At 29.4% G+C, this 13,684-nt stretch overlaps 1 protein-coding gene and 1 non-coding gene across 7 annotated transcripts in view; one reads left to right on the top strand and one right to left on the bottom strand.

Moving 5' to 3' along the window:
- Positions 1-13,057, bottom strand: part of LOC105833319 (E3 UFM1-protein ligase 1 homolog) — a 53,905-nt gene extending 40,848 nt beyond the window's left edge. Inside the window, exons 1-2 of one of the 4 annotated variants that reach the window (XM_012674972.3) lie at positions 12,933-13,057; positions 12,443-12,699 (exon numbers count right to left, since the gene is read on the bottom strand). In XM_012674972.3, coding sequence (XP_012530426.1) covers positions 12,443-12,522 — 80 coding nt within the window. In that variant the 5' untranslated portion in view covers positions 12,523-12,699; positions 12,933-13,057. Of the gene's footprint in view, positions 1-12,442; positions 12,709-12,776 lie in introns of all 4 variants that reach the window. The other 3 variants (XM_012674971.3, XM_028190384.2, XM_012674973.2) reach the window with 3 other exon arrangements.
- On the top strand, positions 2,008-3,722 carry LOC105834457. 3 transcript variants are annotated; one of them, XR_004964316.1, is made up of 6 exons: positions 2,008-2,098; positions 2,193-2,233; positions 2,338-2,388; positions 2,466-2,686; positions 3,007-3,166; positions 3,259-3,722. It is a non-coding gene; the product is annotated as an uncharacterized LOC105834457 (transcript). The 3 variants fall into 3 exon arrangements; XR_004964315.1 differs by lacking the exon at positions 2,008-2,098 and having other exon boundaries at positions 2,114-2,233; XR_004964317.1 differs by lacking the exons at positions 2,008-2,098; positions 3,007-3,166 and having other exon boundaries at positions 2,114-2,233; positions 3,259-3,370.
- Positions 13,058-13,684: the final 627 nt, after the last annotated feature.

The raw sequence follows: 13,684 nt of genomic DNA, 5'->3' as shown, positions 1-13,684 counted from the left end.
TAAGAAATATTACATTTGTAATATTGCTGCAATATTGTGCAACATTTGCTAGGGAATATTATATTTGTAATATTGCTACAATATTTCTGCAATATTGGTTATATTATGCACTATTGCAATATTTCTGCAACGTTGCAGCAATATTTCATGCTGTAGCGGATCTTACATATTATTTGATTAATTTAACCACCTGCAACATTTCCTTCATATTGCGCATTAACGTTTCAGAAATATTACAGCAATCTTACAAGAAATATTGCAGCAATATTGCTGAAATATTACAGAAATCTTACGGGGAATATTGCAGAAATATTGCAGACATATTGCACAATATTGTTTTGGAGCGGACATAGGAATATTGCTGCAATATTTTCTGCAATATTCCAATCTTGCAAAATAATATTTCTGCAACGTTGCAGCAATATTTCATGCTGTAGGGGAAGTAATGAATTATTTTCTAACTTTGAATTAAATATATAATATATTATACTATCATAATATACAAATATATACGCAAAGTGTGATGTAATAATATATTCTATTATATTTCTATTAAATATAAAAAATATTATGCTAGTTAGCAAACAAAAAACTGTTAGGGAATCCTCGATTCCATTTCCTGCGTCAACACGCACTTCCGGCGGTACATGTGACACCACCCTAGCGGACCAAACACCCGCGACATCTACCACAACGACAGCACACTCTCTCCGTATACAGTCGCACTCTATTGTACTTCTATGTTCGTCTCGAGCTCTCTCTCGTGCGACTTGAATAAAGACTGTAACATGTTCACCACTATTCTGCGTGTTTTCTCTGCATCCATCTCGGCCTCTCCTCACAAAAACCTAAATGTTAATTATTTTTTTATTGCAGCATCTCTTGAGTCAGCTCGAAAGAGTGCTGCAGATTCTAATTATTAAACGACTGACGAAGAACGATTGGGTCGAGGAAAAAGGCAATACATTTCGTACAATCGTTTTGATGATGAAGAAGACAGTGAGCGTAAACCTCGAAAATATATTAAAAGTAAAGTATATCGTTGACACATTTTACTATGGGTGCTATCGTTACTAAAGATATTCTATTTTATTAGCACATAATGAGCAATAAAAATAAATTAATGTCATTAATATTGTTGTGAGTGCATCATACTCATATACGGCATGTTGCAAACAATAGAAGGTGTCAAATGACGCCTCGCGCGCGGACATCGCCCGGCCTACATACCGAGCGTCGCACCGGGAAATGCACCCGGTTGTTTAAGCAATAACACCCAAAATCATCTGATTTTGGGGTGAAATCCGCGTAGCCAGCACTCGCTGGCTAAGCACGTACACTGTCCAAAGGCCAGTGACCGCGGAAGTACCTTCCCCGGTCATACGCCCAAAAAACGGTGTATATAAACACCGAGGTACAGACAACGAGCGGGCTTTGCTACACGTTATACAGCGACGAACGTATGTCGCTCCTTCTTTTATATTTGTCACGGGTATTATCAAATTAAGTCAGTGTAACTCAGTGTAACCAATAGAGAAAATATATACACATTGGTATACGACAATTGGATACAATCTCTCAAGACACCTGATCCGAGGAGTAACGACAGCGATCCCGAAATACCGTCTCTTATTAATAAGGGGCACAACAATATGAATATAATGTTTATATATCATATCTATTCGAGTTTATTAATAAAATCCGCAATTCTTAGGTTGATTAATTACCTAAGCTATTACCGAAGTTATTCCTCTAGAAAAATAAAATAACTGTAATTGGTTTAAAACTGAAGATTTTAATAAACCTAATCAAAGGTGGCATATAAATCTAGTCATTCAAAGCAAACTTACTCTACATTTTGTTAATTTGTATAATTTTCATACAAATTATCTTGCATTGTTGTTATTCACAATATTGTTACACTATAATATACATAACACTAAAATAAAATTTGGCCTGTTTACAGAGAAACACATTGATAAAAGTACTGTTCAAGCAACATTACCACCATGCTCTTCGAACTTGGATTTTATTCAAAAAGAAACAAATGTTTCAATTAATAATGCAAGCAGACATAAAATTATAACTACACAAAATGGTATGCCTTTATAATAAAAACTTTAATAATAATTATTTGCAATTACACACATACACATACACACAGTTTTTTATAGTAATTAATACATTTCTAGAAAAATGATAATGTTATGCCGATATATGAAAAGAATGAAGAGTATGTGTTCAATATACCAATAGTATTCCAAGATATATAAATTATAATATTAAAATTTTCGTAATTATAATTATAATACTACAATGTTTAATGAAATTTTGTAGAGGACACACAACTATCAAATGAACACTTTGAAAACATCTCTGATGTAAAAGGTAATTATTTTTACATATTATTTATATTTAAGTTACAAATTATCATATAAGTATACATAATTTTTTTGATATTGTAGATGACATACAAAAAATTTTGCGTATGCAAGCAACAGCAAATATTACTCTAAATGATATACAACATTTATTAAAAATAGAAACTGCTATTAAACGTTGCGCGTTAAGTCCTGTCAACATTAATGATGACCTTATAGCACCATTTTTACCATTAAGAACAATTGATGCAATCAAGGAGTTTGATACATTATTAAAAACATCAGATGAAGCTGTAAAACAATTTGTAAGTATAAAAATAATAGCATACAATCAGCACATTGATTTGCTGATTGTATGCTATTTTATCGAATGCAAAGCTTTATCAAAGTTTCCTTCTTTTTAGTTAAATTTTGCAAACGACTCGTATTTTTTATTTTTAACAGCATGTTGTTGGAAAATATGTCAATAAAATCGTTTAGACAAGTTATAATACAAAAGTATTTTATGTATACTTCTGTTGCAATATTATTCTGCATTATTATACTATGATTACTTTACTTATACTATGATTACTTGAATACACAATCTGAATACATGCTACAATTATTTATTTGTTTTTTATAGCAAAAGTTTTTGTCAAAAACTGGTGGAAAAAATACTAGGGACAATATTCACCGCACCCTAAAAAAGACATTAACAAATAAATATTCTATGAAATGTTCCTGGAAAAGATTGCAAAATAATTTTATAATTTCAAACTTACATTTAATAAAAATTATTGAAAGTATGTTATTAATTTTATAAATGTAAAACTTGCAAATTACAACATTTTATTATAATAAATTTATTAAATGCACTATCTCTTCCTTTTTTCAGAAGACATAATATCATGTTATGTTACGTGTACGGAGACAGAATTTGAAAACATAGTTGCAGAGTGGTTGCTTTGCAACACAACGAAACAAGAGAGACATAGCAAAGGAGAATGTTGAGCAGGATGTCGATGCTGAATGACATGGCAATAAAAAATATAAACAGTGTCTAAATAATATATATGGATTTTATTAAAAAAATATAATGTACCGCGATATTGTTTAGATTTACGTTTTTTTAGATGACTATATAAAGAGTGCCTAAATAATACATATATTTTATAAAAAAATATAATGTACCGTGACATTGATTGTATTACTACACTGATTATATTACTACTGATTGTATTACTCATCGAGTTATGTATTTTATAGATTTACGATAGGATATTTTTATTTACATAAATTTAACCAAAAACAATTATAAGAAGGCGCCTTTATATAAAAATTTATAGTATATAATAATGTATATATATACATTTATAATAAGCATGTGTTATTTTTTAAAAATATTTTCTTTAAAATTAAAAGAATATTTACTCGATCCTCGCATTCATTTTTTATCATACAATTCTAACGAATATTAGATCTTTGAATTAATTTTAAATAAAGCAAAATAAAAGCTGTTTTATCAGTACAATTTAGCTTCATTTAAAATTGATTTAAACATTTAATATTCCTGAAAATTGTATGTTCTACAAAATCAATAATATACAACATTATATTTATATAACTAATACTTAAGTTTGTTATGTCACAGTCATATAACATTTAGTTACATTTAAATTATGTAACTACAATATCACATAAGTGAGAAATTACAACATGCATGTTACATGTAACGGTCAAGTTATATTACTTGTTATATTGTTTCATTACAGCAGTGTAACAATTATATATTGGTGTTTGCTGGAAATTATGCATAAAACTAAAAACTAACTCGCACTTATTAACCTCTCGCATGTCAACACGTCACTAACCTCAAACTGTCACATCATAGACGTGAAACTTGCCGCAGATTAACCATTACCTCGACACGCGGACTCGACCGCCAATCAAGACACGTAACTTCTCAATCTGTTCTTCCGTGGACACGAGCACTTTTTGTCAATTCCGGTGTCCGTGTCATGTTCGTAAAAGCAAAAGTACAAATCCCCACCATCTGTCCCAGGCGACGACGATACCCACAGCACACTTTATCCTAAAGATATCCCAAATTGTCTCAGACAAATGAAGGCAATCCCACGGATATCTCAATAAGTAGCACCCGGGATGTCCTACAAAAATATCTTCGGGAGCGTCCCAAATGCGCACAATAACAAACGGCCACAGTAACAAACACAATAACAAACGGACACAGTCGCAAACCCATGTGGTGCAAAGAATGCACGCACGCACGCACGCACGCACGCACGCACGCACGCACGGGGGTGCAAGAGGGACTTCACCCCTCTCCCGCACCCACCCCGTCGGAAGGAGTGCCTTAACTGCATGCAACCCGTGTGGTAAGTTCGTGCGCATTTGGTCCGTGTTCGTTTGGTGTGTGCGCATTTGGTTTGTGTCCGTTTCGCACTGTGTCCATTTCACTCAGCTTGCTGTGTCCGTTTATTACTGTGCGCATCTGGGACACTTATATATTAAGATACCGTAAAATATCTTAAGGTATCATATAATATTTTATTATTATATTTTGATATCCTAAGAAAATATCTTAAAATATTACAAAATATCATAAGATATTCTATTAATAATTTACGATATCCTATTATATCCAAATAATATCTCATCATATCTTTTAGCTCTGCTATGGAGCGTAAATCAAGGGACAGTGAATCACAATGTAATGAAAAGGTGACAAAAGCGTAAATTAATTAAATTTCTAAGAGGCATAGATTGAAACGTCGGAACATAAAGAAAGTAGAGATTAAGTCAATATTACACTTATCGAAACAATATGATATATTAACAATACTAAAAAATGATAAAAAATGACATTAAAAAAATGTTTTTATTTTATTTTATACTAACAGAACAAAAACATATTTTTTTATAAGTTATTCTACATGCTATTTCGTATATGTAGAAATGAGTAAAAAGCTGTAAAACTTTATATTTATTTCTAAAAATATAATTTAACCATATATGTTTCATCCTTCTGACAACATCTATTAAAATAATCTGTAACAAATATGTAAGCATAAATAAGAAGTATTCATTGATCATCACAAAGCATTAAGATGCGTACGGTTTTCGAAGTCAAACAACATCGGCGATGGGTGACCGTTTTTTCGGGTGCATAGACTAAACATGCTTTAAGAGGTACGACCATGTGGCATGACTGAAACATGTATAATCTTCTTCCTCTTACAAAATTACAGTACAAATAATCAGAACTCTTTATTTTTTATTTAAGTTTTTTCAATTCTCAGAGACTCTTAAAAATATTTAGCAATATTCAAAAATTTTCTAAATTAATTAGAATTTTTCAATTTTTCTGAGAAACGTTCCAATTATTATAAAAAATCAGAACATTGATCAGAAATCATAAAAAAATCTAAAAAAATTCCGTTAAATTCTTTCACCAGGATATCCCGTAGGAAAAAATTATACAAAAATTACTGCACAAAAAATTGCATATTTTTGTGCATGATTTTCTGCAGTTTTTACAGATTTTTGTACAAAGTTTTCGCCTTCAGAATTTTTCTACAGAATATTTTGCAGAATTTTATGTAATTTTTTCTGAAGACAAAAAACTTTACAAAACATTACATAAAATTCTGCAAAATATTCTGCAGAAAAATTCTGAAGGCGAAAACTTTGTACAAAAATCTGTAAAAACTGTAGAAATTCATGCACAAAAATATGCAATTTTTTGTGCAGTAATTTTTGCATAATTTTTTCCTACGGGATATTATGATATCTCAGGAAATTCCTTGGACATCCTCTAAATATTGTTTAAGATATCTACAGAATGTCAAAATGATGTACATTTCTTGGATATCTAAGATTGTCCACGGATAAACAAAGGATATTGTGATATCCCAAAATGACATCCCTAGGATAAAGTGTGCTGTGTGGGTAACGACGTTTCTTAAAAATATTTTTACATACTTAGCGCAAGACACTACTGTGCCTCTTGATAATCGTGAAGTAAACTGTTTTATACTTCTTAATGTTAGAACTATGCACTACATTACAAGTTTCGCATTAATTAGCATTTTGCAACTGTTAATAAATAAAACAATGACGAAAAATGCTCGTTTTCACAATAAATTCATTCTAGAAGCTTTTTAAATATAAATTCTAGACCATAATTTTAAATTCTAGAGATGACAAAGTCATATTAAGTTAAAGTTGCGGAAAATATATTAATATTATTTTTATTCAACAAAATATATTGCAAAAATGCGATTTTCAACTTATGAAATTGATTTATTCACTTAATTTATATGTTGTACAGAATTTCGTACTCAATGGTTATTTGAGTTGCTGATTATGAAAATAACCTAAAAAATGCAAAATTAAAAATGGCAAGTACAAAATAGGGAATAAAAGTTATGATAAGTAATAATTTAGCGTTAATTGAAATTTGGTAGTAATTTTACTTTAGAAAGTTAAATGGATTTTTTTCACGTTATTATATTTATAATTACAAAGTTTGGTCATTTAAAATGGCGGCTCAAGATGGCAAATCAAAATTATAAAAGATTTTGACTTTATGAGGGAAATCTGACAATTTAAAATTAAATAATTTTTTAGTATTGCAAAGAAAAAGCGAAGAAAACGAGAGAAAAAGTGTGAGAGAGAAGAGAGAGCGAGAAAGGGGGGGAGAGATTGGTATGACGTAAGTAGAATCCAGCACTCTCATTGGGTCATAAAATTCTATGCGCATTGCCTCACCTTGTTGGTTCCATCATGGGTTGAGCTACAAAACTACCCTGATATGACACGTTCTAAAGTTAACATTCACAGATGTTAAAATTTCAACACAAAAATTTTAACAAGGACCATTTTAACATAAATACAAGATGTTTTCTATTGTGTAGAAATAAACTATTATAAATTAAATAATAAGTAAATAAATAATAAATAAATAATTTGTTTTTCTGTTGTTTTTTTGTTTCTTTCATGTCCACTAAAGCTAGAGTTGTGTTTATCGTTAAAAAAACCTTGAATCACAGATTGAGAAATTTTTCCTTAAATTTTTGTTATTGTTAAAAAAAATATTTTGTTATTATTATGTGATTTTTTAAATAAAGTTCAAAAAAGTGATTTTAAAAAAGATGTAAAAATCTATAGTATTTTCTAAGAATTGCATTGATTTATAATACATTCAGTTTTTATTATATTTATTAAATATAACCAGACTGGTCACAAATTTGGGAAACCTTGTTTTAGAAGAAAATGACAAAACATAATACAAATGTTTTAAAATCACTTCAATATATAATACAAGATATATAAATATATAACACTGTAGTAATAATATTTACAAAATGTTAGAAAAAACTAATGATTCTCATTCTAGAACCGTTTAAGCTATATTTACTAGTCATAAAAAGCAATAACATAAAATTTTAATCTTAAAATATATTAGAATTTTTAATTTGCTTGGTTTAACATCAATTTTAATAATTTTTAATAAAATAATCAAAAATTATGTCAATTAATCACATTGTACACAAAGAATGCACAAATAATATAATTAAAAAATATGTAAAACTTAAAAAAGCATAAAATAGCAATTACTGCAACTGTTTGTGCAATTTAAACAAATAAAATATTTAAAAAACCGGCGTTATAAAAAGAAAATGATATATATATATATATATACTATATAATTAGTTGTTATTGTCTATATTTTAATTCTAGAGAAGGATTGACAATTCTATGAAATCAATTAAAAGCAAAGCGTATTCGAAAATAATTAGCGTTCAATTGGTAAAACAGACGACTCCAGCATCCCCTTAAGGAGATGCTGGATTGCCTCTCAAACTTCCCAGTGAACACGTGTTATAACAGCAATATAACATGAAAGTTACATGTAATGTAACATTGTTATTCTTGTGATATGTAGGTGCTATATAACATGGAAATAATCTCTTATGTAACATATGTTATACGCAAGTAATATAACTGTTATACATCGTTTTGGCGTTACAGTTATGTAACAAAAATTGTATAATCGTAACGCAACGCTCGTATCAATGTTATTACGGAACAATGCAAAATGAAATTTAATATATAAATAAATTATAAATTATTTATAAGATCAATTTAATAATCCGTATATCTGCTGGGCTACGTTCAAAAACATCACTCAATAAATTGCCTCGATCTATATATATATATATATATATTAATATATATATGTATCATCAATTTCTATATTTAGAATTATTTAGAATTATTCCAGACAGTACACAACATTTATGATAAATATTTATTAATATTTATTAATATTTATTTTTTAAAACTATTATATAAATATTTTATACATATTTTATATATATATAGTATATAAAGAATAAATCTTTATTCAACATATTATTAAAATATAGACTAACTATTTTATACAATATTTATGGTAAATAAAAAATAGATTTGTACAAGTAATATTTTGTAAATATTTATAAATATTTCATAAATATTTTTATAATATTTCTGATAATCTTTATGATCTGTCAAATCTAAGATCACAAAAATATTTATAAAATATTTAAATAAATATTTATAAAATATTTAAATAAATATTATAAATATTTTGTAAATATTTTATAAATATTGTGTTGTCTGAAATATAATTTAGCTTTATCAAAAGAACAGAACAAAAACATATTTTTATAAGTTATTCCACATGTTATTTTGCATATGTAAAAATCAGTAAAAAAACTGTAGATTTAATTATATTTATTTATAAATATTATTTAATTATACGTTTCATGTTTCTGACATCTATTGAACTGATCTATTACAAATATGTATTCATGAGCATCAAGTGTTCATGGATCATCGCGAAGTGCTAGGTAGCGTACGATCTTAAAATCTTAAAAACGAAGTTAAGCAGTGTCGACGGCGGTTCAAAGTTGGATGGGTGACCGCAGAAGTTAGGCAATGCTAGATGTGACTATGATGTGGTGGGGATAAGCTCGTTGAAAAACAACGTAAATTTATTTTTTTTTACATTATAATTGTTGTTTCAATATTTTTTTTCGCGTCAAAATGACTTGTGTTTGCTACCTGGGTTAATAAGATGATTATCTTAAATATCAGTTACCGTAACTGTTATGTGACGGTTATATAACATGTTATATTGCTGAGTCGGAAATTGTAACTTACATGTAAGTTACAAGTAACATCAGAGTAATGTAACCTGTTATATTTGGTTACATTGCTGTTACATTGCTACTGTGTTCACTAGGTTGATCGAGGTCGATAATGTAGAGTCATTCGTGCACATCATTAATGATATTTCGTATATATTTCTTTTATACATTGGAAATTCTTTTCCAGAATTAAAGTACACATATTAATATCCATCTGTGAATTGGACTTTATATCGAGAACAAAAAAATTTTTTTTTATTGCTCTATTTATCAACTTTTTACGTGTATATAACCTAAATTTTCGTTTCGCAATTTCGTCTCAATTAGGCACTAAAATATAATTTTCGAAACTCGACACTGTTTGTTCTCATCGTCTACTAGTCTGTGAATACGAATTTCGTAAGTACAAACTGTAGATCTTTTATATTAAGCAAACATATATTGTTATGATGTGACAGCAAATTAACAATTTTTTCCGTTTTTTGGTAGAAACTCCACTCCACAGACTGGTAGCAATGCGTATTCTTTTATTCTGGAAAAGGATCCAAATCTATAAAAGAAATAAAAAGATATTGCAAAACAAAAATTACTATCTTTTTATTGGTAAAATAGACAACTTTAGCAGCCCTTTAAATAAGATGTAAATAAGATAACTCATTTACTGCTCAATATTCAAACTGCTCAATAGACAAAATCCGGAAAATTATTAGATAAATTATTTGTATGTTTACAAGAACCGGGAGACACATTTGGAGTCCATGTACAAGCAGAAGTTAACAAACTTTTAAAGTTATGTAAAAATGTTGTCGTTTGCTCAAAGTCAGGTAAATTTACTTCCCATTTATATAAACAATATTTAGAAACAATTATAAAATCATATGTTAAATACAATTCCTTCTTAATAATTGTTGACTCATGAGGAGACCAAAAAAATATTCATATGTACATGAAACATTTGATATAAATGACAAAAACATGTAATTTGCAAATAATACCAACAAAATATATTCTAATTTATCAACCTTGCAATGTCTATTTTTACAAACAAGTAAACAATTTTTTCAATCAAATTTACAACTGTTTAGATAATATGCATAGTGAAGAAAGGAGAAAATTAAATTCATGATATGATGCCATGAGAATTCAATCTTTAACTCATTATTTACTACACACAATTTATAATAATTATTTTCTACACAATTTATAATCATAATCAAATTTGCCTGATACGCATCAAAGTTAGCAAATAAACGTGACATATTTTAAGTCGTTTTCCACTCAATGTACATAACAAAAAATCTATTTGCAACACACAAATTGCATTTATAATATGTTTGTGATGCGAGAAACATTTGTTTTCAATGTTTTTATGTAAATTTCCACCCACAACATTGTGCAAGAATGTCAGAATTTTATAATAAATAAAAATGTATTATTTTTTATTATAATAAAATTATAGAAATTTATATTTATTAAAATAGCAAAATTTTTTTTAAGTAATAAAGAAAATAAATTTAATTGGCATATAGACTAGAAAAAAATTATTACAATTGGTCTCAAACCCAGTTCGCACAGATAGCAAAACAGTAGGTGTGCATTTTAGCACCCACAGCCACCACTTCATGCCGAAAAGTGGCTTTCCATTGTACTTACCTTACTAGAAATGTACATATTTAAATACAATTTTCTTAGAAACTAAGACGCATTCACCCAAAAGCCAAAACATTTTTGCTTTTTCACCTCCCGTTTTAAATGCATTATGGCTCATTCAAAAGTAGAGTTAGTATATGTTAGCTTTTACTGTTATATTCATCTGTTAAACAGATCAAGAAAGCAATAAATCTATTTGTGTTGTTTGCACTTTTTACATCTATAAGATATCAAAATCTTTTTACATTTTAACTTCAAAATAGTAAAGCAAGATGTAGTAAAATATATTTTGCGGCAAAAATATGTCATCTTATAAAAAATAATAGCAACAGAATGCTACTGTAACTGCATGTTGCTCATGAAATTCCTGATAAATAAACCTGAAGAAAACAGATTGTGTGCAATCTACTGCCAAAACCTGATGTTAGAAAATCAACAGATTTTATATAAATTTTGTAATATCTGATGTCAGTGAATATCTGCTGCCAGAAATCTGAGAGACTGTTGACATCTATAATGGACTAGCAATAGAAATCAAGCAGAATATAACACCTGCTAATAACACCTGATGTTAGATTAGCAGTAAAAAGTAAGCAGAACCTATGCAATCTGATAAGATTGGCAGCAGAAATGCAGCAGGCTGTTCTGCTGTTTTACAACAGTTCACTTAATTTCTGCTGCTAGTCTGCTGATGTAAAATGTCAACAGGTTCCATTAATAGAATGTTAACAGAATAAGATCTCAGATGAGTTCAGTCTGCTAACATTTTCTGATATTCTGTTGCTAATCTGCTAACATTCTACCAACATTTTGCTAACTAGGATGGTACCTTTATCATGTTTAAACTTATTTGAAGCTACTACAAATTACCATGTAATACAATACATATACAATATATAAATCAAATTGTAGAATGATTTATGATTCAAGCACAATGGATGTGTTTAGCAGACGGAGCGGATCAGTGAGCACTCGATAATTCTCTAATGATTGATTCTTGCCTTTAGTTCTTCATTGAATTTAGAAGCAGAAACCAATTATAGTAAAGAATCACTGAATGCTCACTAATCCACTTCGTCTGCTGAATGCCCAATTTATTTACAGGCCTAAAACGTCACTTTATTTATGATCGTTTTGTAATCATTATCATAAACTCATCAAGATTCACCAAGGGAATAAGAGATTTAACCAGATTATAATAAAAAACCTTACCTTTGCAAAGTTGAGCCGAGTTGCGCTTTCTGAAAATCAGCGGCCAGGCGCTTAACTTCCTCCCAGTCCATGCTAGACATTTTTTGATCACTTTTCGTGCTATTTAAATCCACGTAAAAATTGAAAGAACATTACATTCTCTTTCCAATTTTAACTAATGTTCAGATCCCATATTGCAATCAAAGAAAATATAAGGTCCGTGGCACAAGCTTTTTCTAAGATGTATCAATTGACTTGGCTGCGTTCGGAAACATCACCTGAGTGCTCTCGGGTATCATTAATTAAGTTATAATACATAAAGAATTATCAAACTATTATTCGCATACGGTTGTACCTTTTATTTTTGCTACCTGGGCTAAACGCGCGGTCACAACCATTATAATAAAAAATAATAAAATTTAATGTTCCTTTCATTCTTTGCTTTTTATTTATTAATAATGTTGAACTTTATTTTATATTTAAATATTATTAAACAAAGAAAAAACATTACCTTGAATTTACTGATGAATTTTGGTTATATAAAACATATGCATACGTTATCGCGCCTGACAAGTGGTTTGTTCGCGTCGCCATGCTCCGACATGCTCCTACTCACTCCAACGCATTGAAATCACATGGCGCGGAATAGAGTTGCAGAATAGAACGTGCGTCATAGAAACAGCCAATCAGAGCTTTGCCACTGTAACGTCCCAGCGTCCGGAAAATTTTGTCCAAAAGTTTTCTCGCGAAACTTGTCCAGATGCATGCGCGCTGAGTTACCTTACTCAGTAATACGTTTCTATGGCTCATTCTTACTTTCGTTTAAGTCGTCATTAATAATAATAATTCAAATATTAAGCACTTAATCGTACTTTAAAATTATGTACATATATTATATATATCAAAATCATATATTACATATACGTATACTTTAAGTTATCTGGCATTATTTTAACTCTCTTATCGATACGAACGCATAGGCAACCGGATCGTTTAAACTTCTAAATTCTTACTCTCGTATTGCTTATGGGTTCGTCGAGGATTAATTAACTGTAAGATAAATAAGAACCGGATATTTGTAAAGGCCCTTGCACGTGCACTGTCGGATGATTAAAGAAATGATATCTCGTCAACTGAATCCTCAAAGATTCAAACGGAACGGTTCTAAAACAAAATCTGCTATTATCAACACGACGGCGACAGGATGTCGCGCCTAAAGAAATACAATACAAAATTAATCCGCGTAATATCCGGACTGCGTGT

Source organism: Monomorium pharaonis, chromosome 8 (genome assembly GCF_013373865.1).
Source record: "Monomorium pharaonis isolate MP-MQ-018 chromosome 8, ASM1337386v2, whole genome shotgun sequence".
Classification (NCBI taxonomy): domain Eukaryota; kingdom Metazoa; phylum Arthropoda; class Insecta; order Hymenoptera; family Formicidae; genus Monomorium; species Monomorium pharaonis.
This window is presented reverse-complemented; position numbering and strand designations above follow the sequence as displayed.